This window comes from Eumetopias jubatus, unplaced genomic scaffold (assembly GCF_037043125.1).
Source record: "Eumetopias jubatus isolate StellerSeaLion01/CBP00866 unplaced genomic scaffold, mEumJub1_p1.0 scaffold_16, whole genome shotgun sequence".
Lineage (NCBI taxonomy): Eukaryota > Metazoa > Chordata > Mammalia > Carnivora > Otariidae > Eumetopias > Eumetopias jubatus.
Genome location: NW_028274822.1, coordinates 47,320,819 through 47,347,836, shown reverse-complemented (window position 1 = coordinate 47,347,836; position 27,018 = coordinate 47,320,819). Strand labels below are relative to the sequence as shown.

At 38.2% G+C, this 27,018-nt stretch overlaps 1 protein-coding gene across 8 annotated transcripts in view; it reads right to left on the bottom strand.

Moving 5' to 3' along the window:
• OSBPL1A (oxysterol binding protein like 1A) overlaps positions 1-27,018 on the bottom strand; it is a 230,944-nt gene that overhangs the window by 95,678 nt on the left and 108,248 nt on the right. For 6 of the 8 annotated variants that reach the window (XM_028098294.2, XM_088019584.1, XM_088019585.1 and 3 more), the window contains one exon: positions 21,864-21,970. The exons of 1 other annotated variant lie outside the window; for it this stretch is intronic. In XM_028098294.2, the coding sequence (XP_027954095.1) occupies positions 21,864-21,970 (107 nt within the window). Of the gene's footprint in view, positions 1-14,977; positions 15,125-21,863; positions 21,971-27,018 lie in introns of those variants that run through there. One more of the 8 variants, XM_028098303.2, reaches the window with a different exon arrangement.

Genomic DNA, 27,018 nt, shown 5'->3' with positions numbered 1-27,018 from the left:
CATGATCTCAGGGTCCTGGGACTGAGCCCTGTGTCACTCCATGCTCAGTGGGAGTCTGCTTGAGATTCTCTCTCTCCCTCTCCCTCTGCCCTTTCCTGCTAGCCCTCTTCCAAAGGAAAAAAAAAATCAGTTAACCAGATATGTGTGGGATCATTTCTGGACTCTCTAATCTGTTGCATTGATCTGTGTGTCCTTCTTTTACCAAAACCATATTTTCTCAATTACTATAACTTTATAGAAAGTGTTGAAATCGGGTAGTCTAAATCCTTCGTTCTCTTTCAAAATTGGTTTGGCTACTATAGGTCCTTTGCATTTCTATATAAATGTTAGAATCAGTTTGTCAATTTCTACCCAAAAAAATAAATAAATAAAACGAAATAGAAAACCCTGCTGGAATTCTGCCTGGGGTTACTTTACTGACTGTATAAATCAATTTGGGGAGACCAGACATCTTAACAATATTGAATCTTCTGATACAAACAGGGATATCTCTGTTTATTTAGGACTCTAGTTTCTCTCAATATATCAAAAAGAGAATAAAAACAAAATCTCTTAATGGATGTACAGACCCAAATGTAAAGCTAAAATTAGAACACTTCTGGAAGAAAACACGGGAGAAAAATCTTAGCAACCATGAGCTTGGCAAAAATTTCTTAAATAGGTCACAAAAGCCATATATATTTATATACACACACACACATATTCATATATATATGAAACTTGGACATCATCAATATCAAAACTTTTTAAAGATTTTATTTATTCATGAGAGACAGACAGAGAGAGAGAGAGAGAGAAGCAGAGGGAGAAGCAGGCTTCCCCACTGAGCAGGGAGCCCGATGCAGGACTTGATCCCAGGACCCTGGGATCATGACCTGAGCCGAAGGCAGACGCTTAACCATCTGAGCCACCCAGGCACCCAATATCAAAACTTTTGCTTTTTAAAAGGTAATGTTAAGAGAAAGGCAAGCAAGAGACTGGGAGATAGTATTTGTAAACCATATATCCAATAAAGGACTTGTATCCAGACTATATAAGGAATTCCTATAACTTAGCAATAGAATGACAACCCGATTTAAAAATAGGCAAACGACTTGAACAGACATTTCTCTAAACATACAAATGGCCAACAAGTATACAAAAAGATGCTCAACACCTTCAGTCATTAGGGAATGCAAATCATTACAATAGTGAGATACCACTTTACACCCACTAGGATGAGTTTACTTTTTTTATTTTTATTTTTTAAAAAGGAAAATAAAAGGGGGGCCTGGGTGGTGCAGTCAGTTGAGTGTCTAACTCTTGGTTTCGGCTCAGGTGGTGATTTCATTGTCATGAGATCCAGCCCCACATCAGGCTCTGCACTCAGCATGGAATCTACTTGAGTTTCTCTCTCCCTCTCCCACTCATGCTCCCTAAAATAAATAAATCTTTTAAAAAATTTGAAAAGGAAAATAATAAGTGTTGACAAGGATGTGGAAAAAATGAAGCCTTGTGCACTGCTGGTGGGGACAGAAAATGGTGCACATGCTGTGGAAAACAGTTTGGTGATTCCTCAAAAAGCTAAACCTAGACCTACCACATAACCCAGGAAATTTGTTCCAATGTATATTCCCAAAAGAACTGACACATGTTCAAACAAATACCTGTACGAAAATGTTCAAAGCAGCACTATTCCCAATAGCCAAAAGCTGGAAACCCAAATGTCCATAAACAAATGAATAAAGTGTTATCTATACACAATGGAAAACTCTTCAGCTATAAAAAGGAACAAAGTACTGATGCATGCTACTATGTGCCTGAAGATTGAAAACAATATATAAGTGAAAAGCCAGACATCAAAAGTTCACATATCATATGATTCATGTATATGAAATGTTCCGAACAGGCTAATCCATAGGGACAAAATATAGATTAGTCATTTTCAGGGGATGGGGAGTGATGGCTTCCTGGGTACAAGGTTCCCTTCTGAAGTGACGAAAATTGTTTTGCAAGTAGAGGTAACAGTTGCACAACACTGTGACTTACTAAACGCCACTGTATTACAGCCTCAAAATAGTTACGTTTATGTTTTGTGAATTCTACTTCAATTTTTTTTAAAAAAGTAAAACTAAAAAAAAAAAATAAAAAGCCCCACATTCATTCATTTCCCATATGACCTGGCCATTCTACTTATTCCTAGGTATTTACCTAAATGAAATATTATGTCCACAAGACACTGGTACACAAATAGCTTTATTTGCAACAGCCAAAATCTGGAAATAATCCGTACATCTGCCAACAGGTGAAAAAAACTGTACACCATGAAATGGACAACTACTCAGCAATGAAAAGGAAAAAAACTGTTGATACATGCAACATGGATGAATCTCAGAATAATTATGCTGAGTTAAAGAAGCCAAACCTCTTAGGCCTCCAAAAAAGCACGAACTGTATGATTCCATTTATGTAAAATTCTAGAAAATGCCTACCGAACCCTAGTGATAGAAAGTTGATCAATAGTGCCAGTGTACCAGGGTAGGTAGGAAAGTGGGAGGTATTCTTTATCTTGATTGGGGTGACGGTTTCACTACTGTAAACATACATCAAAACTAAGTTACACTTTAAATATGCACAGTTTACTGTACATCAGTTATACCTCAATAAAACTGTAAAAACGATACTATTTGGCAAGAGTAAGGGCATAGTGAAAAGACCACTCATATACTGATAATGGGAGTTAGAATAATTCATTTTTTATGCAACAACATTTCAAAGAATATGTCTGAAAAAGAAAAATATTCATTCTGATATTACTGAAAACAACATAAGATATTAAACAGTAATGTACACTGTATTTGTGTGTTTGCAAACACAAATAAATTAAGACATACCAAAATCCTACCAGTGGTTTGCTGGGCTCTGGTTTTTATATTTCTCTCCATATTTAACAGAAAATAGCTTTCTGTATACTCCTGTGTATCTTCCATATATCTCTCATAACTTTACAATTAGAAAAATACCTTTAAATATGTCTACTCAAGAACTGATGTTTGCATCAAATTTGCAAAAACTGGCATTGCATCAAACACAAAATGTTTGAAAGGTACTTTCCAACAGTGCAGAATGCATGGCGTTCTGAGGCATTTAGTATGAAAATCCCAACTGAGATTCTGTTAAGCACACTCCTGTCTCATTATGGTTGCAAAGCTTCTACCTAAAAACAGCTTACTCTTATATAATCACTCACCACAGATTTATATATTTTATATATCCTCGAAATAAATTTCTTTTTTCAAGATAGGCCACAAGAGTATAATCATTTTTTTAACAGCAGAGAAGTTTAATCATAATCTAAACAAAGCTTATCTTTAAAAGTTATTCATAAGTCTTCTGTAGTTGAGAGTTCTGTTGATGAAAATTAACAAAAAGTTATATATAGAAGTAACACCAAATCCATTTTAAGTGATTTTTTAAAATTTACAGTAAAATCTATTTTAAGTGTATAGCTAATGAATTTTCACAAATATATACCCCATGTAATTAGCACCATTACAAAGATATAGAGTATTTGTAGTCCCATCCCCCACCCCCAATTCTCCTGTCATTATAGTCAGTCTCCTGTTCTCCCAACCCCAGCCTCAGCAACCACTGCTCTGATTTCTAGCACCACGCTTTAGGTTGGTCTGTTCTTGATTTCAAATAAATGGAATCATGTACAATACACTCTTTTGTGTCCGGCTTCTTTCACTAAGTATAGTGTTTTTCAGAATCACTCACGTAAGTTGCAAGTACAAGCAGCTCTCTTTCTGCTACTGCTGACCATTCCACTATACAGCTATACCTTGAGGTCCAACTCTGTTTTTTCTAATGCCTTCAGCTCGGTCTGGAAATATCGTGTATATATGGAACATTGTTAAGTCCAGAAAGACAATAACTTTTTACAGAATTTTGATGTTTTGTTGTTTTACCAAGTGTTCATAGTTCTCAACTCAGGGCAAAAACACAAACAAAACACTAAAAATATGCTAGAATCACAATTCAGTGGGTTGTAACTCCACCTGAAGAAAACATTTTAAATACCTTAAAGCAGTGCTTTCCAAATTTTCAAGTCCTGATACAGAGAGAAAACAATCTTTGTAGGGCATATGGAAGAGACCAAGCACCTACCTGGTTTGGGACTCTGGCCATTCTAAGTTGGAAAGATAATTTATCTAAGCTCTCTACTTGGGTTAAGATTTAAAGAACAGATATTTTTATTTTAGAAACCCATTCTGGTTTTTACAGAACATAAAAATCTTATGAGCACACAAAATTGTATGTAAAATATTGATGAAGCAAACAAAATGATTTAAAAATCCCCAAAGTCCTAAAACAATGAATGTGGCTTATTTTCCCTTCAAGGGGAGCACTTAAAAATTTTTCTGTTTCCAGGGGTGCCTGGGTGTCTCAGCTGGCTAAGCATCTGCCTTCAGCTCAGGTCATGATCTCAGGGTCCTGGGATCAAGCCCTGTGTCCAGCTCCCCACTCAGCAGGGAGTCTGCTTCTCCCTCTCCCTCTGCCCCTCCCCCCCCACCCCCACTCATGCTTGCGCTCTAATAAATAAATAAAATGTTTAAAAAAAATTTTTTTCCCCTGGGGCGCCTTGGTGGCTCAGTCGCTTAAGTGTCTGCCTTTGGCTCAGGTCATGATGCCAGGGTCCTGGAATCAAGTGCCACATCAGGCTCCCAGTTCAGCGGGGAAGTCTGCCTCTCCCCCCCCCCCCCATCTACCTCTCCCTGCTCGAGCTCTCTCTCACTCTCCTTCCCTCTCTAATAAAATCTTTTAAATTTTTTTCCCTTTTTTCAAATTTTTAAAAAATTGACCCAGGATGGTGAACTGGTGCCCAAGTGTCCTTTCCAAGCCCAGTATGATACAACTTCTAAGCAAAGGAGTGTCATGCTTTCAGGCAACAAATATTCACTAACCACCTACACCACACCAGACATTACAGGCTGCAGAAGACCAGCAATGAACAAAATAGACAAAAATCCCTGCACTCACAGAACTTACAGTCTACTGGGGGGAAACAAACAAGTAAAAATGTTTAGTGTGTTAGATGGCGGAAAACACTGAAAGCAAAAATGAAGCTTCCTGGGAAGGGGAAAGAAAGTCCTGGGAGACAGGATGGGCAGAGAACTCAGTGATCAGGTGCCAACTGAATTAAAGGCTAACAAAAGTAAGGGAGAGAACAAGGCAAGGACCTGGGAGAAATGTGTTCCAGGAAGGGGAACAGTGAATGTTCTGAGCAGGAAGAGGCTCCCAAGTCTGTGGGACAGGAGAGGGCTGCTGTCCTCAGAACAAAGCAGGTTGGCGGAGGCAGAGGCAGGGGGAGGGGGTGAGTATTAAGCAGAAGAGAGGCTGAGAGGTAGGGTAGCATGGCCCTTCCCACGGGGCTCTGCAGGCTACCACAGTAATGGAAACTCTTTCCCTCCAGCAGGATGGAAAGCCAAGTGAGAAATGCCATGCTCTACACTCAAACTTCATGTGGAATATTAGCTTTGTTTCTGGATGACAGTTTTAGGAAAAAAACAGAGATCGTTGAAGAATAAGAAAAGGAAGGATCTGGAAGGCCTGACAGTTGAAGGAACTTGGAGATGCTTCGCCTGGGAGAAAAGAAGAACTTACTGCTTGCTCCAAATAGCAGAGGTATTGTCACAGGAGACGGAACATACATGTTTGTGGTGTTGTAAAGTACAGACATGAATTAAAAGAAAAATGGAAAAAGCTTCACCTTAATGTAAGGTTTAACCTTCTAGTATTCTTAGCTTTCCTGCAGTGGGATAGGTGGTCCTAAGAGAAAATTCATGTATAATAGTAGTATTACCAGCAGGAAGAGCAGGAGCTAACATCCAGGTGTGTTTACTATATGTCAAAATCACAATAAATACTTGGCATACTATCTCAAATAATCCTCCCACAATCCTGTGAGGTAGGTCTTATTAACAATGAGGAAACTCAAGACTGAGATGACATGATCTGCCTAGGATCACGTAACCATTAAGTGACAGAGCTGGTATTCAAACCCGGGTCTGTGGGACTCAGGCTCCAAGCTCATAAGGACTGGAGTACACTGCCTGTCTCCCCATTGCTGACAGTGTTCACAAGCAGGTAAAATGACTGGCTAGCTGGGCAGGAAGTTGAAGAGAGGATTCTTGCAAATGGAGGAAAATTCGATGACCCCCTAAGATCCTTTTGATAATTTTGTGGTTACATTTTCCCCAGTTTTCTATTTTTTAAATTTTTCCCTTGACTTCCAGGTTTATAGAAATTTTGTCCTCCTAAACATGGCTAAAGATCAAATAATTTCCCTACAGAGTATGTTAAATTCCCTGTTCAAATGATGCTCAGGTTAATCATTTTCTGGTTTTGATATTTTACTTTTTAGTTCTCATAGACAAGTGAAGGTAGGCTTGACTTTTCTTAAGTATATCAATTTCCTTGTTTTATAATTTTTATCTGTGGTGATTCAAATATATCTTAATTTTCATTTTCCTATGCTGACTCTATAGACAAGATAAAATTCTTCTCTATTAAGCAATGATCTTTCAAAATAAAATGGCACTACGTCCAAAACGAATGATGTAATGTATGGTGATTAACAATAAAAAATAAAAAATAAAAAAGTCTGTTTTAAAGAATGTAAAAAAAATTATAATGGCAAGGCAACATCTGCTATCTAAAGTACAGAAAAATAATAAAGGTAGAATATGGATATTTAGACCTAAGCCAAGTCTTAAATCCACAGAAACCAAGGATCACCCTTGCTTTGTGCAGCTGCTTTTTCACTAACTGGAGGGGAAAAAAAAGAGGGGACACCAGAGAGATTTAGGGGTGTGTGCCCTCCACCACACTTCAACAGGGCAACTTTTGAATGGTTTGAAAAATAAAGGAAAATCATGGCTGTGCAGGGCAATTATGGGACAATGTAAGAAGAGATAGTCTGTCAACCGTGGGGTTGACATTTGGATCAAACAGTAACTCTACTTATTAAAACATTTTTTCCACACTTCACACCCGTTAGGATGGCTACTATATCAAAACAATGGCAAGAGAAAACAACAAGTGCTGGGTAGGATGTAGAACAATTAATATCATTATGCACTCTTGGCAGAAATGTAAATGGTATAGCCATTATAAAAAACAGTATGGCAAGTCCTCAAAAACTGAAAAAGACAATTATCATACGATCCAGAAATTCCACTTGAGTCCATAATCACAGGAACTGAAAGTAGAGACACAGAAAGGAATCCGTACACTCCTGTTGACAGCCACACTCTTCACAACAGATCAAAGGTGGAATCAACACAAGCGCGACACCAATGGATGAACGGGGAAGGAAAATGTGTATATACACAAAATGGCGTGTCACTCGGCCTTAAAGAGGAAGGAAATTAGTACACCTGCTACACAAGACGGATGAACCTTGAAGGTTTTATGGTGAGATGAACAGCAGGCACGAAAGGACAGATACTGAGTAATTCCATCCGTAGGAGGTTCCTAAAGTAGTCGAATTCATGGAGACAGCAAGTAGAATGGCGGTTGCCAAGGGCTGGGGGAAGACGGGAATGAGGAATTATTGTTTAATGGGCATAAGAGTTTCAGTTTAGACAAAACTAAGAGCTGAAACTATGAAATGAAAAGAGTTCTGGAGACGGATGGTGGTGATGGTTGCACAACACTGTAAAGGTACCTAGTGCTACTGAACTATGCGTTTATAAACAGCAATGATAAATTGTATGCTCTGTATTTTACCACAAATAAAAGGAAAACCTTTTTTTCCAATTGGTCTAAATACATAGTGAGTTTGATATGCATTAGTATGAAAAAAAGGGTCCAATTGTAACATTTACCATATATTTTAACTTGGATCCTTGGAAGTTATCTATTACAAAGTCAATAACAAAATGCATACATCTCGACATAAAGTAAAACCACAGTATAAAGCACAAATCTATTTCTAACATTGTAACAACTATTTACTTAGTATTTACTACTTGCAGAAAAATCCTAAAATACAATCATCATACTTGAATGGACCCTGGGACACAACCACATTTAGGTAATTCACAATAGAATGCTGTAATCCAGTGATTTTCAACTTGGGAGGCTATGAAAATACACAATTACTGATAGGGTAGTAGGGTAGGACCTACAAGTGATGGAGCCTACACAGATACTGTGGATGAGCCACCAATCTGGCTCTGAATTCTCTCAAGCCAAAACAGAAAGAGAAATACAATTATGCCCTTTTAATTGTCCACAAGGAAAAAAAGATTTATCAGTTCTTTAGGGAAAACAAACTCCCTCTTTGCTCTTAGCTCTAATTTCTTTTTTCAGGGTAATGTATATGGGATTAAGAGTATTCAAGGGCAAAATAATAATTTCATTAAAGCTAATTTTCATTTTGAGATGCCCCTCAGTAGAAATTGAGGGTGTAATTCCAATTTACAACTCAGCAAGGGCTATTTTTCAGAAAATCGAGAAAATATAGCCCAGGCTGCATCATTCTGAGATTGTAATTTTAGGATAAAATATAGATTATCCAGAGGAATGGATGAATTCAGTATCTTCTAAAAATGTGACCTCCAGGGGTGCCTGGGTGGCTCAGTCATTAAGCGTCTGCCTTTGGGCTCAGGTCATGATCCCAGGGTCCTGGGATCGAGCCCCACATCAGGCTTTCTGCTAGGTGGGAAGCCTGCTTCTTCCTCTCCCTCTCCCACTCCCCCCGCTTGTGTTCCCTCTCTCACTGTGTCTCTGTCAAATAAATAAAATCTTCAAAAAAAATGTGACCTCCATCAAGTACATTTTTTTTTTTTTAAAGATTTTATTTATTTTTCAACAGAGAGACAGACAGCGAGAGAGGGAACACAGCGGGGGGGGGGTGGGGGTGGGAGAGGGAGAGGGAGAAGCAGGCTTCCCACTGAGCAGGGAGCCCAACGTGGGGCTCAATCCCAGGACCCTGGGATCATGACCTGAGCTGAAGGCAGATGCTTAACAACTGAGCCACCCACGCGCCCCCATCAAGTAAAATTTTCACAAAAAGACAGACAGCATTTCCTGCCGAGAGCCTGGAATACAGGTATTCTGTGCAAAATCTGAAGACATTGCAATATTCTTGGCCATCTGCTTATTTCTAAAGCTGGTATCCTTTTGTCAAATTGAGATATTAGCTAGTAGATGGCCACATCAGCTTTGAAACAAGGTGGACTATCTTCTCTAATGCATAAATTTTCCTAATTCAGGCTGTGTGTGATACAGTGGGGTTGTTCTTCATCCCTGACTGGATTTAGCTCTAAGGGTAGCTCCCACTTAGCTACATAAACTTGGGGAAGTAGCTGCCCCTCTCTCCAGGCCTTACTTTCCTCATCTGTAATACAAAGGTGAACAGATCAATTATGTCACCATTTCAAATTGCATTTTATAAAGGTGCCTTAGTGAAGAAGGAGGTGCTTTTACTTATATCTGTCTTATACACCTTATGTATCTACCCTAGGCCCCAGTGAAATCTTTGCTAGATGCTTTACAATCTAAGATTGATTCTAGGGATTCTGGGATTTTAAACAACTAATCCATAACAAAAACTACAATAACAAAAATAAATGAGAAAAATATTCAAAACCAAATAATTTCTACTCCAAGTAAGACATTTTACTACAGAGTTCAGAAACTTAATTTTTAATTAACAACAACAAAATCTCCTTTGTAGAAACATTATTGTAGGTGAAGGGTGATTTCTCACACAAGCTCAGAAAGGCAGTATCCTTTGTATCTGTTATATCCCATATAGCAAATAATAACTAAGTAATGATGTCACTACAGGATAGTATCCAGCCACCAGGTAACAACATGTCCATGTCTCTAGTTCCCATCTACCAGAGGACAGGCACCTCCCCTGAATCTCAACCACTGAGCACAACTTGTATGCTTCCTCTCATTCCTAGGACACCCACTGCTTTCCATCAGGGTTTCTTTGATCCAGCCCCCCATGCCACAAACCACTTTCACTCCACTTCTCTGCCCCTGAATTGAGCACAAAATCCTTTCAAGATATTTTTCTGAAAACAAAGCATGGGAAGACTGTCTCTTATCAAGTCTCACAGCAACTCCTGAAGTAGAGGGAAGGGGTCTGTATTAATAATTCTGTGTTACAGAGGAGGAATACAAGACCTTAGAATAAGCCACCCGGAGTCATACAGCAAGAGGGTCACTAATACTGGCGCCTGCGCCTCAGGAGTCCAAATAAGAGCAGGTCTATATTCTACCATCTATGCTTTCTTCTAGGCCTTGCCCATAGTGCCCTGACTTCATCGTCATCAACCGGATAGACTGCACGAGGACTAACAAAGATCATGCAGTAAATAAGGGTGAACCTTGGAGCATCTAAAGAAAATCAGATACAGGTTATCTGCTTTTTCCTCTTTGGTGCTGGAGCCAAGGCTATGAGAAGGAAAGAGAAAGATGGAATACACTGAAAAGATCACAGAAAAATCCTCCAAGTATGGGGGGCAGCGGGTGGAAAATTGGAAAGACAGTTGAAAAAAGGGAGAAGGCAAGGGAATGATGATCATTCTTCCACGCAGACTGTCAAGAGGCAGAAAAGAAGTTGTGACGGTGAAGGTGAGAAGCAAGTCGGGAAGGAAATAGAAATGCCGACCACTGAAAACAAGAAGAGTCAGGTAAGAGAAAAATAAAATTGCAAGTAGTTAAAACCTTGGCAAAAGCTTTACATGTTTTTAGTATTAGAAGGGCAGTACTCTACATATGTTAGCAGTCCTCAGTCTGGAAAGCTGAAGTCTAAAAATCAAGTAATGGGTAAAGCTGGCAGGAATATATTCCCTAAATTACAAAATACTAGAATTATGAAACATACAACCTGAAATCTGGAAAAGACCAAAAATTCTGAACAAAACATCTACTTCCAAGAGACAGAGGATAATAAATGTATAGATACTAGGGAAAATAAACTCAAAGGTAACCATAATAATTAGTTTAAAAGAAAAAGATCCAACACCACAGCTAAAGAGAGTTCTCTGAAAATTAATCAATCAAAGCCTTAATGAGACTGATTTTAAGGAGAAATTTATTGGAAATATCCAAATAAATATTAGGAAAAAAATGGAAAACATTAGGAAAAAATATTTAATTACAGATCCAAAATAAGTTAAAAAGACAATAAAAAACAATACATTTTGAAACTTAAATGGAAAGGATAAATCCCTGGAACTAGATAACTTGTCATAATTGACCCAAAAAGAAATAGAAAACTAAAATAGTCCCATAACTATAAATATGTCTACTTAATAGTTTAAAAAAAAAATCTCAGAAAGATAATTTTATATAAGCTCTTCCAGGGAACAGCAAAAGAGAGAATACTCCCAAACTCATCTTATGAAGTCTGTATAACCTGGATAGTAAACCGTGATGAGGACAGAACAAAAAAAGAAATTACAAGCTATTTTCACTCATAAATGGATGCTAAAATCCAGACGAAACCAAATCGAGGAGAATGTTAAAGATAATATGTAATGACCAAATTAGGTTTATCCCAGGTACACAAAGAAGGCTTGTCATTAGAAAAAGTCTAAAAATATAATTTAAAAAAATATATAATTTGCCACCTTAAGAAAAACCTTATGATTCTCTTATTAAATGCAGAAAGAATTTGATAAAATCCCTTCCATTAAAAAAAAAAAACTCAACAATGTAAGAATGAAAAAGAACTTCATTAATCTGATAAATGATATTTACTAAATATCACTCTTAATAGTGAGTTGTTGGAAGTTAGAAGTGTGCTTTTTTCAAAACCAAGGATGGATTCCCACCATCTCAGCTTCTATTTGGCATTATCCTGAAGGCCCTGGCCAGTACATTAGGAACATGAAAAATAAATGAGATGTAGGAATTGAAAGAAAGGAGCAAAACTGTAATTATTCATAGATTATAACTGTCTATAGAAACCACATCAGTCTACCTTCATTATTTCTACTTTCTTGCTTCCCATTTACTCTGCTACTCATTGCCATCTAGCTTCGTCCTATGTCATGCTTCCAGAACTTCCTTCATACAAGACCAATAATGAACACATTTCAGTTGTTACCTCAACTTCTTGACCCGATTGTCCCCAATGGCCTCCGCTGTTCTGGATTTTTCCTGCCTCTCTGGCTGCTGCTTCTCAGTGCTGTCCACTGGCTTTTCTCCCACTTGTCTTTTAATATCAGAATTCAATCCTTTGATTTCAAACTTTTTCAAGCTATAGGTCTCCTAGGTGATATCCTTTACTCAAGCTCCATGTTTATTCAGGTGACTTTCAATACTAATAATTTGTACATTTTTGTTGGATGAATAAGGAGACCCTTACTTGGATGTCATCATGTCCAAAGGTGAACTCATCCTCCCCCTATTCCCTTTACTCCCTCCTTCAGTCACCTTCCACCCACTGATTTATATACCATAAGTCTGGGGGTCATCTAGGACTCCACCTTCTCCTTCATTCCTCATATGCAACTATTATCAGCTCCTAGGTTATCTCTGAAGTCTCTCTCTGCTCTGTATCTTCCTTTCCTTTTTGTTAGCCAACAACTTGGTTCAGACTCTCATTATCCCTCTCTTGAATTCCTGCACCTGGTCACCCTGTTTTGAGGCCTTCCTCTAATCCTTCTTATAAGGAGCAAATATGATTAAATCTCTCCCCTGATTAAAATCTTTCAATGATTCTAACAGCCCAAGATAATATTCAAACTCTTTAGGCATATTTGATAAAATCTTTCAAGAAAACCCTTCTTCTATTCATCTAGCCTTGACCAGTTAGCAAGGTATCTGACAAGATAAACACTCTGTAAAAACTTATTGAATTAAGGAAAAAATTTATGTAACTGATATCAAATCAATGGTGGACCGTTATAAAAATGTATAGGGGTTATATCCTTACCACTCTCACATTAAAATGAGAGAAAAATTATATCTGCTATACCTCATTCAAAATTCATCAGACAATATAAATCAGGCACTGCACTCTCTAATAGGAATACAAGACAAATACAATTGCAGGCAGGTTACAGACTTCATACCACTGTTGATACAAAAACTTAGGAAAAGATCCTGGGTCATACCAAGCATGACAAAGTTAATAGCACACACACACATTCTCTCTCTCTCATCCTGCTGAAATAATTACCTTATGTATTTTTGTTCAAATACTTCATAAATTATCAAAATGAAAACCTGCTTCATGCTACATAAACTTCCTATTAAATAAATTTAAAAATATTAAAAACATTTAACTTATGTCCTTCCTGCTTCCAAAATTAATTTGCAGTATATTTCCTGACTACACATACAAACTAAAAGTTTAGGAATAATGTAGAATAATGTGGACCAAGTAAAAAAAAATCTAAATTTCTAATTTTTAAAGGAATTAAAAATTCTTATAATCCTCACAGAGCTTATAAACACAATTATATATTTGAATGTCAAGATACTAATAAATTTATAAAAGCTTTTTAAAGAATATAGATGGCAAATGTTATAAATTGTACACAAACCTTAGAGCATGCTATTGCATAATTATTTTATTATTTTACATACAGTATTCTAAACGTGCTTGACTTTATTTATATACTACCCTGGCAGTACACGCATGTGCTTTTAATATGGAAAATCTAATGAACTTTTTAATTTTCCCTCATTCTGCAAGGTGTACAACTGAGGGTACAGAAATTATGTGGGTCACTTTCACCCTCAATGAAATTCCCTAAAATTAACCTTTAAAAATGTTCTAAAGAGGGGAGACTAGAGTCCTGCAATCATATTCACAGTGACACAAATTCCTTTAAGATCCCAGTCTAGTAAAAGTAGTACTGGGACAAAGGCTGATATACCTCTCTGGCCGTCATGTTCAGATTAAATGTCTTAAAAAAAAAAAAAAAGATTAAATATCTAAATCAAAACCCAGCTGACGTACCAAAGTCATCAGCTTCACGGCTGAAATCAAACATTACCTGGACCGGAGATTAACTTCGGTGTGCCCTCAAACTGAAAAGAAAATTTACACTTAGATACCCATATTCTAGCCTACACATTCCTCCACCAACACGCATTTTAAGCATTTTTCTCTTTTGAAAAAGATTCCTGCTAAGTTACCCTATGTCTTTAAAACAAAATGCCTTCATTCTGTCTTTGAACCTAATTCAAGTTAAGAAACTTTTAATAGCTTTAATAACTCAAAAGCTGTACTAAGCTCCTCCCTGGTATCTTTCCTTTCCTACTACCCTCCCTCCAAATCCAGAAAAAGCCAGCACAACAAAAAACACAAAACAACTAGCCACATGCTCTGAATGCTGGGGAACGTGATTCTCCACTGGTTTAGCCTACAAAGAAAGCCTATGAGTAATCAAAAATCCTTAATCAAAACAAAGTTAAAAGCTACCTCCCTCCCCACTCCCCAGCCCCAGTATAATTTCCCTTTCTCTCTTTAATCCACTCGTGCGTTTCCTTGGAATTTTAGCAGCCTCCGAACGGATGGTAAGTTCATCTCAATGTCAGCCAGGGCAGAGACATGCAAAAAATCACTAACTTGGAAGGTTATTTAGGACAATAATGTCTTTCACTGCCTTACTCCTCCCACTCCGGCCCCACTTGACCTACTACCAATATTTAGCTGGGAAAAAAAAAAAAATCTGTCCAGTCTTTCCCCCCAAGTGGCTCTTCCTGTGGGAACCTGACTCCAAGTACCAAGCCTGCAGGAAGACCCTGGCAGGGTCTCCCGGCATCACGCACCCCTCCCCACTCACCCGCAGCTGCACTCCACTCCGCACAAACACGTCCAACTATTCTTGGATCTACTCACATCCCTAGATCTGGTCCGGCCGCCCTCCCTGCTTCCTCCCCCCGGGGTGTCCTCTGCCGTCCCTCCTGAGGCTGACCTCGCAAAGCCCCCAGTGGGCACACATACACTCACCCACCTGGGCCGGATCTGGGGCTCTCCGCCGGCGCGCTCCGCCCTGCGCTCCTCAGCCAGCTCCAGCACAAATGCGCTCGGCCTGTTCCTCCGCCTCCCCTCCAGCCCAGCCCGGAGGCGCGACCCAGGGCGGCACCGCAAGGTCTCCCTAAGTCACCTTTCCTCCGCCCGCCCACGGCTTCAGCGAGGTCAAGGAGAGGCCCGGCCCGCCCGCCCACGGCCCAGGACTCCCGCGCCGGCCCTCGGGCCACCAGAGGTCCGTGCAGCGCCTCTCGGCCGCAGAGCCAGAGCCACCCTCCTCCAGGGCTCGCCCGGGAGAGTGCGAGCAGCGCGGCGAATGGCCTGCAGCAGGCGGCTCCGCGCGGTCGCTGTCGTCGTCCAGTCCCTCCTCCCCCGGCCCCCCTCCCGCGGGGCCCGCTCCTCGGAGGCGCAGGTGGGGACCTGCCCGGGACCACGACAGCCTGCACACAGCCCCTCCAAACAAGCGATCGGACTGCTGGCCCGCAATTCTCGGGAAGGAAGTAAGGAAACTGCTACTCGTGCTCTGCGTGCATCCCGCGGAGGCTCCTGCGAGGTCCTAGAGCGGGCTGTGTGCTCAAGCCCTCTCCTGGCGACGCCTGCCCTGACAACTTCTAAATGGCCAGCCCACTCCCAGGGAAAACTAGAGGAATCCTCTTTGGACTCTTGCGCCTCAAAGGTAACTGACCCTTACTCAGGATTACACTGAACAGTGGAGGTTTCCAATTCCACAACAAAGACTGAACTAGACTTCATGTATTTATTTTTTATGCACTTTGTAAGCTACCATTTGAGCAATGAAGAAAAGAATGGTATTAATCCTACTACTGTGAAACCCACTTATACGGAATAGATAGTTTCTTATTCCAGCCAGGCTTGAAGGGTACATGAAGATTCAAAGGACAGCAAAACCCACCTCCTAATACTACACTTAAGTGGGATGTTCAGGCTACTGAAATTTCTGGTTAACTATGAGGTTCTGGTGGGAGTGGAGTACACATAACTTTTTGTTCCAACAGTTTTAAACAGTATAAACCTGTCCTCAAACTTTAGGGAGCAGAGTAATACTGAATCAAACTGAGTATTTCTTTGACAAGATCCTAGGGTACTTTAAGTTCACTGTTCAACAGCGGTGGTTCTAACTGTGCTACAGATTAACATGTAAAAGAGGATACAACAGTATGCTAGAAAATTTGGAATTAATGTCAGTGAGGTTTCATGGTTTCTTTGAAAAGTCAGTTTGCTCCCCCCCCCCATTCTAAACTGATAACTAAGTGGTATTGTAAAAAGTCACATTTGGCACTAAAAGCAGCTGCTACAGAATCTTCCTCCTGGGTTCTAAAAATTAGAGAATGAATTCAGTTTACAAAAGTAGTACTAGGCAGCAAAAACAACAAAATGTTTTAGAAGGGCAATTTACAGAGCACCTAAACTGTGCCAGGCACTGTATCAAGGAACTTCACATAAAATAACTCATCTGTATTCTCTTCAGATTTGGAAATGGAATTCCCAAACATATATTAATTTGCTCAAGGTCAAGACAGCAGAAAGTAGATCCCGATTGGTCTGATCTTTGTATTCTTTCCTTTGTACATTCATTATGCATTCAGTCAGATATTAACTGTCTATTCCAGGTCAAGTACTATACTAGACACAGAGCCTACAGAAATAACTACGATATAGTTGCTTACTTAAGGGGCTCTTTAGTAAATATATAATCAGACAAGTAAATATATAATGATACAATGTGGTAAGTGCTACAGTGGCAAAGATTCCTAGAATAGGAGGGATTTCTAAACCAGTTCTGAAGGGTGGAACCTGGGATGAAGAAATGGTGGCAGTCATCTGACAGAGCAATCCTGAGAGCTCTATCCTCATAGAGTGGCAGTGGGGGATCTGAGTGTTGGGTGGGAGGAGAGGGAAGACAGGGAGACAGACAGCTGAGAGACAGGAAGGAAAAACGACAGAACTTGGTAAGCGTGGGGGAATAAGGAAGAAGGACGAACTGAGGACAGCTCCCATGATCTTGGCTTGGGTTCCTGGATAGGCAGTAATTCTGTCTCTGAGTTGAATGGATAATTTAGCGTTAGACACACTGGTTTTGAAATGCCTATGATATAATCATATCTAAATGTTTAAAAGGCAGCTGGATATACTGGTTTATAGCTCAGGAGAGATCTAAGGTGGAGATATCAGAGTCATCATGGATTTCTGTTTGAAGGAGTGGCTAAGATCATCCAAGGAGAATGCTGAGTGAGAAGGCCACCCACAGAAACCAGGGACACTAACACTCAAGGCACAGGCAGAAGAAGAGATCCTTCAGAAGAAAACTGAGGAGGAGCTGCTCTAAAGGAAAGAGAAGCCAGAAGAGGTAAGCACCATGGAAATCACTGAGAAGAACTCCAAAAAGCAAGTAGTCATCAAACGCCAGATCCATCACAGGACGAGCAAGGTAATTTAAGGGTATCCTCTGATTTAGCAGTAAGGAGATTATTGGCAAGAATGGTTTCAGTGGGCTAGTTGAGGAATAAAGTAGAAACAGAAATTATCACATTTTCCAAAATAGAATTGGAAAGGAATGTAGGGAGACAGAAGCTGTAAGGGAGTAGAGGATTCAAAAGAAGAGAGGAGCTGTTTTTGAAGCAGAATGGAAGGAGACAGATGCCAACGAAAGGAAAGAAAAAAGAGACTGGGGGTTGGGAGTGGCAGGGAACTGGCAGCAAATACAGTCACTGCCAGGGTGCCTGGGCGGCTCAGTCGTTAAGCGTCTGCCTTCGGCTCAGGTCATGATCCCAGGGTCCTGGGTTTGAGCCCTGCATTGGGCTCCCTGCTCAACGGGAAGCCTGCTTTTCCCTCTCCCACTCCCCCTGCTTGTGTTCCCTCTCTGTCAAATAAATAAATAAGATCTTAAAAAAAAAAAATACAGTCACTGCCTCCATGTTTAACAAAGAATTTTGCTCAGAGCAGAGGGAGAGGAGGAGACTGAAGAGATGACAGAGAGGTAAAGGCCCAAAAGGTATAAACATGAAGAAATGAAAGAGAATAGGAACACAAAATGACTAAAGGCCTTTGAACAGCCCAGGAAACTAATGAATATTAGAGACCTCGACTTTATAGAGCTGGAAGCTCACAGGAGGGCATGGTTTCTCTCCAAAGATATCAGCATCTGGTCCAAAGTAGCAATACCTTTTGGTTTGTCCAATTTAAGGTCCAGATTTCTCCATTATACCACAAACTTAGCATCACTATCATCCCAATCATACTTTTGGGTTACAGCTCTTGAGCAGTCAGGAAATGTAACATAGAAGCATAAAATATTGTATGAGTGAGCTTACACTAATTTTAAGTAAGCAAGTTCCTACTTCAGAAAAACTGGTTTGATTAATATCAAAGGGAGCTCGATGATACACAGAACAAGAAGGGGACCAATGATGGCACTGTGTGACATTTTAGCCACTTCTGACCACTCTCTGGTGAGGAAAACTACAGAAACAAAAATAATTCATAAAGCCAGTTTCTAGCCTTTTGAAAATTTTTTTTCTTTAAGTAGACTCTACACCTAACGTGAGGCTTGAACTCATGGCCCTGAGATTAAGAGCCCTGTGCTCTACCGACTGAGCCAGCCAGGCGCCCCACTAGCCTTTTGAATAGAACTCTCAAACAAGGTTAAAGACAAATTACGGCATTCACATCTCTCATGTCTCCCTATATTACCCTAAAAACACCTAATAAGTTTCCCTTTAGTAAATCAATCACAAGCTTTACAGCTTGCTTCATATACTATGGTTTTTTTTTTAACAACACAGTGTTATTTACAAGTAAAATATGCCTACCTAATGCACCCCATTTATAGAGATCTATGGAAACCTTAAATATCTGGGTCATATCAGAGCATCCCCAAATAAGCAAAGAACACTCACATACCACAGAAATAGAAAGCCCCAAATCCAGGCACTAAGGCTTATGCTCTTTATAAACCCCTAAGTTTCTCATACAGAGCCAGCTTGCTCTTACTGGGGACATAATTTGACCAAGTTTGGTTATCTGGTTTTCTTTTTCATAAACAACATTAGAAAGAGTAAACAGAAGAGATCAGTATTCCACTACTACAGACCGGCACACAGCCGAGCTAAAAATCAAGAGAAAAAAATTTTAAACCCCATAAAGTGCAAAAGTGAATTCAAGGGCATTAGCAGGATTGGGCCATTTAGTCAAATTACAGAGTTCTATAAACATTATCCCCTGAAGGCATCTCTGTATTAAGACACAGAGTAATTATGAACATACAGAAAGGACAATCCTGAGGCCCCCAGAAAAGATAAAATTAAGTGCTAAAAATTTAGCATAAGATGTAAATGCATAACATTTAAAATAACTGTCATCAAAAAGATTAGAATAAAAACAGTTTTGCGGCCACAAGAGCTGGGATCACTTAGATCTACTGGATCCCCATTACATGCCAGGTAGTATACAAGGTGTTTTGCCAAGATGATCATACCTGCTTTTCAAAACACTCTTTTTTGGTTGATTGCCACTTTAAAAGAGTAATTGTATATGAAAACTGTGGCAAAGAGAGATTAAGGAGCAGAACATGGAATTAGACCCAGGTCTCTGTGAGTTCAAAGCTTATGATTGTTCTTTTAACAAAATTTCTAGATAACAGAAATACAATTTATGATTCCAGATAAATAAGGCATTACAATACCTAATTATTCTGTGATCACCTCAAGGACACTATTAAATTCCTATGTTGTAGGTCTTAGCCATAAAAAAAACTACCTTCAATGATGCCATTTATCTATTAAATATTTGGGGGCCCTTTTCATTGTCTATAATCCTATTTCTCAGAAGGAAATCCATAGAACCTCAGAGTTGCTATTTTATAGCATTACTGAAAAAGAATCTTAAAGATACTTTGCAAGTTTGAAGCAACAAATGCCATTTCCTAAATGAGTACTGTGTGCGCCACACGGTATGTTAATACGCTCTATATACCTATTATTCATCTATATACATTTGACCCCCACACCTGACACTGAGGTGTTTATACATTTTCATTTTACAGAAACTTGCCCATGGTTGGTTGGGGAAAAGACTGAGATTTTAAAAAGGTCCATTAGACTTTCAGTCTTCAGTGCTTGTTAATGACTTACAGTATGGTCTCCTTTATTTGAAAGATGGAAATATCAAGGTTCAGAGAACTTAAGTAGCCCTTTGTTATTGAATAATAAATAAGGATGAAAAGAACACAATCATTCCACAAATACTCAAATCTTCTTTAGATAATACCACCTCCTCCCAAAACGAGTTAAATCCAATGCTAAAGACACATAAGCTCCAAAATACCATCAGAGAAAAGGGGTCACAAGTGTTAATTAGATAGCATCTTATAATAACTGTTGATTTTTACTCAGGGCTTACTATGTGTCAGGAACTATGCTAAGTATTTTGCTTATGTTATTTAATCCTCATGACAAATTTAAAAGTCTAATTAGTCTAAACTTGAGGCTAATATACTCTTGCACATCTGGATTTTCAGAGAGGTAATTACCTAGGCTACATTTTTAAGCAGTTTAAAAATTAGTATAGGTTGGCTTAAGAAATTAAATTAAATCTAGAATTTACCTTGAAACTACACACCTCTAAAACAAAGACATTATTGATACATCCATCAGGTATCACATAAGAGACGTTAATGAGAATTAGTTTTTACAATGTATTAAATATTACCTGAATTCCTTGACATCATAATTTGTTCATTTCAAAAATGTTGGACAATGCTATTTAGATTTAGATCACTAAATCATGCCTCATTTAAATAACCTAGAATATGAAATCACCAAAAATAGAAATGCTGAGATGGGAGGGGTTGTTTTCAAACAGTATTGGAAGAATTAACCATTTAAAATGTTTAATGAACAATTACGTTTTCCTGTGATAGTTAATAAAATCCTATTGAAAGACTTTCTGTAAATTTGTTTTAAATGATTTTCAGATCACTCACTTTTCTCCAAATTAAATATGGAATTTGTGGAGTACATAACAAAGCTGGCGTTTAAAAAATTCTTATGTGAATTCACAAGGCTTCCGTTGTAATCACAATAAAATTTTAGATCTTTACATATGAGAGAAATATACAAAACCATTTTCATCTATCTTGTTTTATCAAAACCTAATATCTAATTAAAAGGTATAAATAAATTGTAACAAGAATGAGAAATTTGGTGTCTTAATCTAAAAAGCTGAAGATTGAACATATATGTAGAAATTAACAAAATGGAAGAGAAAGCCTATAGCTGCTTGGCTTGCTTGCATTTAACATCATGAAAATGAGAAGGGGGGATAAATTAAAACAAGAAAAATCCTAGTCCAGGCAACCAAAACACATCTTTGCAACTTTTCAATCCTCAGAAAAAGAATTACTAATGGATAAACTTACCACTCTTATTAATATTTGGAATAGTGAATTGGAGAGAGCAGGGGTGAACTGAGCTCAGTTCACATAGGTAAGTTTAATAGCGCTCTATTTTCTGAAGAAAAGTATTACATATTTTTCATATAAAACCTCTGGTTTCTACAATATTTTCACAACACTCTTGTTGAAATGCCACAAGAACTCTGAGTAGAACTTTAAACCATGGTTGATAAATACGGCTATACAAGTAAATTAAATTTGAACACAAATTACTTCAGAATCATCTTGCTTAATCAAGAATGAAGGAGTTCTAAATTTTAGTGAAAATGAAGCTTTCATTTTCTTTATTAAGACTATTTTCTCCTACCTTTGGTCAAATTGAAAGCAGTGATTTATTGGACAATCCAGTATGTGAAACACAATTATTAAAAAATTCAACTCCAAACTACCTACCCTTTCTTGTTTAGTGAAGAGATTAAGGCAATCACTCAAGGCTACACAAGTTTCTCTAGAAGCTTCAGAGACAACTTCAACTTTCTGAAGAAATGATGGAAGCATGTCTATAAATAACAATAAACACAATTAGTGGGATTTTAACACCACAAACATTTTTAAATTACTTTTTTTTCTTTTTAAGTAATCTCTACACCCACCATGGAGCTTGAACTCAGGACCCTGAGATTAAGAGTTGCATACTCTACCAACGGAGCCAGCCAGGCACCACAAACATTTTTATGTCTACTAACTTCATGTTTCCTTCCAGCTGGCTGCCTTAAACAAAGTATATAGTATATTCCTTGAGCATCATTATTAGCACCTACTGTATGCAGGGTGCATAAGTTGGTACAGTAAAAGAAAAGATGAAGCCTTGTCCTAGAAAGGCCTTATATCCTGCAAGGAGAAGAGTCACAACTAAAAAAAATAATAATATAATAAAATGAAAATTTAAAAAAATTATAGGAATAAATAATGTAATGTTTAAGGAAAGCAGCTGATTAACATTTCTTTTCATGATATTCTATGCTAGATAAGTAATTTTATTCAAAAGCCAAGTGCTAAAAAGAGCTAAAAATAATACTGTAGTTGATATGAGGGCTAACCTATCTAAAGGTGGCATTAACACAACTCTCTTTAGTGTTTATTGGATAAATGTCTGGCATGGAATAGGTCTTTTCACTCTTACAAATGTGTCCCTCTGGGGTCCAGTATCTTTCAGAATATAAATTGAGAAGAAAAAAATGGTAATATCACCACCTTCCCCAGTTCCCTAAGGAAATTTTAATCCATTTACCCATTACAAAAAAAACAAAAACCCACAAGACCCAAAACAAAAATCAGAATGCTGACAACTGAAAGCTGCAAAATGCACATAGATCATTTAAAAAAGAAGTAAAATGTCATATCCTGTCCAGATTCATGCTAGGGAAATGCTCTTAGTTCAAACAGTTTTGGACTTTGTGTTAATTATATATTAAGATCCTTTAAATGTGTCCCTTCAGTCAAAAATAATATTAAGAAAGCTTTTCATCTAAAAATAACTTAGGAGGCAAGAGACAAATATATACCACCCTCTGTCTTTTAAATAATCTCGATTCATTTAGAACAGGGTTCTTAAAACATGGTAAACAAGGTCAATAAGCAAAAGCAATCAAATCGAAATGCCAGCAATTTGCAATTATCAGGCATAAAACAGTGGTTCTCTTCAAGAAACAAACATTTTCATATGGAAGTGGAAAGGAAAATAAAATCTACCAAGAACACATAACGAATTATTTAGTCATTATTCCTAGGTGATAAAATTGTTACTATTGTTCTTCATTCTTTCCTTTAATTTTCCACGATTTCTAAAGAAATGTGATTTTAGCAAAGTCCTTTTCTTAGAAAAATTATTTCTCAAAACTCGTAAGGCAAAAGGGGGAAACAAAAGGAAAAGGTCAGAGTGAATGAAGGTATGAACAGCCTTTCATTAATATCTGGATATAAATACCAAATATAATTTTATCATATTTTTCTTTTTATGGAATACAGTTTCCCAGAGTTAGCTATTCTTAATAACACCCAAACAATTGAAAACTACTATATCCTAAAATAAATTTGATTTTACATACTTTATTTTTCATTTTGAATCTTTGATACACATTGTGAAGATTTATTCTTTACTTAGTTGCTAAACAGCAAAAAAGAATATCATATGCCAGATGCCACAAGACTTAAATAGCACCTCAACAGATGTCTCACACAGAGCTGTGGATTGAGTACGGTGAGGGGATGTACAAAAAAATCAGGCACAGCCTCTGCCTTCCATAAATGCTCTGGGTAATCTAGAAATTTTCCACTTTCATGGCACAAATGGTAAGATGGGAGCACAGTCATTCATGGATGTATTTATCAAATATCATCACATGCTTAATCATCTATAATCTTGTATGTTTTAGATATTTAACACTTTATATACTTGTTGATTAGCATAAAACATTAAATGTCAAAATTAATTTGTATGAACTTCAAGATTTTAAATAAAACTGATTCTGTAACCTTTTAAAAAATACTCCATGAAATATATATGGACTTTTAGGAATCCATTATTGAGGAATGTATCAAATTCTTTTGTCCAAAACAGAGTCAGAAGTTACCTAATTTCTCTGACAGTCTGGTGTTCAAGCAAGATTTTGAAATTCACACTAACTTGCACAGGAGGTCTGCATGAGAACTGATCCTCTAGTGCCAGGGCAGTGCTTCAGGGGCCAGGTGGCTCATAGTGGCATGCTTCGTAGATGATGTTTGCATAGTTATAAAAAGAAGAAATCGCTAGGCTTCCCGAAAAGTTACCAACTGGAAATCACTCCAAATATTATCTTAGCCAATATTTAGAGACTGAGTTGTAATGAACAATGTAAAAAGGCTAGTATGTAAACTTATTTGGCCTATTATAAGAATCACTTAATTTTGTACTAAAAATATTTTTGAACTCAGGAAAGATGCTAGAAGATCTTATGCAAAATGCTTAACTTTAGAGACATATACAAAAAGCTCACAATCTGTCACTTTCATAACACTGTACAATTTTTAATTGCGTATGTTTTAAAAATATTGGGGAAATACTTATTTCTTGTTATGTTAGCAAACTAAACCTAATACAGAGGACCTCCATTGTTCTCCTAATATGTAAAAAGTCCATACTCATAAACTAACATTTAAGACACTCTAAACTGAATCGGTTTCAGCCAGACTGTTTTCCTGGAAATACTTGTTTTCCTAGAAATATTCTTTCACTTTATTGCCTCCAAACCTATGTTCAAGATGTTTCGTCTTCCCCGAATACTGGAAATAATAATTATTCATATTCAGAAGTTTCTCCACTTAAACCTTTTTTGTTCAAGGCCAAGTTCAAATGCCATCCTCTTCATGAAGCCTTATTTTTTTTTGGAAGAAAAAACAGCAATGCATCTGATTATGTATATAAGAGACATGATCTAACCTGCATACAAAGAGGCATTTTAAAAACAGACTTTCACACCTAATTGGAATTATATAAATGCCTCAAGAAAATCCATACTCTCCTCAGGAGAGAAAGATATCCGCATATAAAAATCAACTGATCTTCTAAAAACTTTTACATAAAACTGTAATTTGAAAAAAACTGAGAAGTCCCTATAGAATATAAATTTTTGTTGTTCAAATTAAGATGACTAGTGTGAACACAATCACCCACTAAACAAGCACTACTAAATCATTCTGTCTATATAGAATCTGTACTAGCTGCAATGGAAAATATAAAACATAAAGTTCAAAACTGCGTGTGTTAAATGAGTTATAGCATGAGTTAAACGAAAAAAGGTATCAAGGATATTATAAGATGTAGACAGCAAACAAATTATGCACTTAAAAAATGTTAACTATTCAGAGAAAGGAATAACCATTATGGGATGGAGTAATGGAATATAGTCTGAGAATAGATAGGATTTGAGTTGGATCTTGAGGAACAATACTTTTATTGCTAAATATAATGTGCAATAAAGTAAACATACCTAAAATATTTATTATTTTCAGATAGTATAGAAACCATTAGTCCTGAGAAGATCATATCAGAACTGTGACTGAGGGGAACTCCAGAAAGGCGAGAGGCTCTGTCTGTATCTACCACTGACTGTGTGGCTGCCCCATGGCAGGTTCGGTGCTGACTTGTACAACCTATATACTAACTTGACAAAACAAATTTAGTACTTATTTCTGAGTTCAAAAGAAGTGAGTTATAAATTTACAAGGTAGATAAGTAGGTCATTCATTTCATTCACTCAAAACATATACAGCTGACCCATGACCAACATGGGAGTTGGGGCACTGACCCCCTTGCAGTTTAAAAACCCATATATAATCTTTGACTCCCCTGAAATTTAGCTACTAAGCACCTACTGTTGACTGGAAGCCTTACAATAACAAATATTCTAGAGAAAGCGTTAAGAAAATCATAAACAGAAATTACATTCACAGTACTGTGCTGTATTTACTAAAAAAAAAAAAAAATCCACATATAAGCGGACCCATCAGTTCAAACCCGTGTTGTTCAAGGATCAACTGTATATATGTCAAGTCCTATAGGTAGCATGCACTGTTAAGGTGCTGACGACGATCGGCAAATAAAACAGAAATTCCTGCCTTGATGGAGTTTATATTCTAATAGGAGAGGCAGACTATCAACTACTATATATAGCAAGTTTGGTAAGTGACAGAGGAAAAAAGCAAGGTAGGGGAATAACAAGTGTTGAGGGGAGTTGCAAGTTCGGACAGGATGACATATCAGTAAGTGTCCTGACAGGAAATGGCTGGCAAACTGAAAGGGCACCTGAACCACGTTTTAAAGAAAACGTCTTTAAAAAAGATGACACCCAAAGGGGACGGTAAGTGAACAGACTGGCATGCAGGACAGTAGCCACTGTGGAACGGAGAGGCAAAAAGAAAGGACAGTGTTGCTAAGGCCAGCAGGAGCTGGAGTCACAGGTGCGGGCTCTTCAGCCAGGGGCTATTACACCCCATGCAGCCCAGCTGTAGGGAGGGAGGAAAATGCCTGACTGCTCTCACCCCCTCCACCAATCCCGATAGGGTCTCCCTTTTGCTGAGTCCAATGAGAAGTCTGAGGGCAAGGAAGCCCCAGTAATGCAGTGTGTAGTCTGTAGCCAGAAGGCTCTGTTTGAGTCAAGACCTGGGCAGGTGAGGACCTGAGTATCCTGGAGAAAAGACTTCCAGGTAGAGGGCCAGCACAGCCCAGGCTGAGGCAGGAGCATGCTCAGCCTCTCCGAGGGGCAGCCAGAAGGCCAGTGAAGCTGGAACACAAGCAAGCAGGGGTAACTAGGAGATGAGAAGAGAGAGGCCAAATAGGACTGGAAGAGTCTGTGGGTCATCAGAAGGACTCTGTTTTTCTTAGTGAGATAACACAGAATCTACCTGATGTTTTGAGCAAAGAACATTATACACTGGTGTTTTAGCAGGGTCCTTTGGGCAGGGACTGGAGGGTCAAGGGTAGAATCTGAGGGGCCAGTCAGGAGGCTGTTTCAACGCTGTGTGAAAAACAATGATGGTTTGGGCCTCAGGGACAACAGTGAAGGAGGCG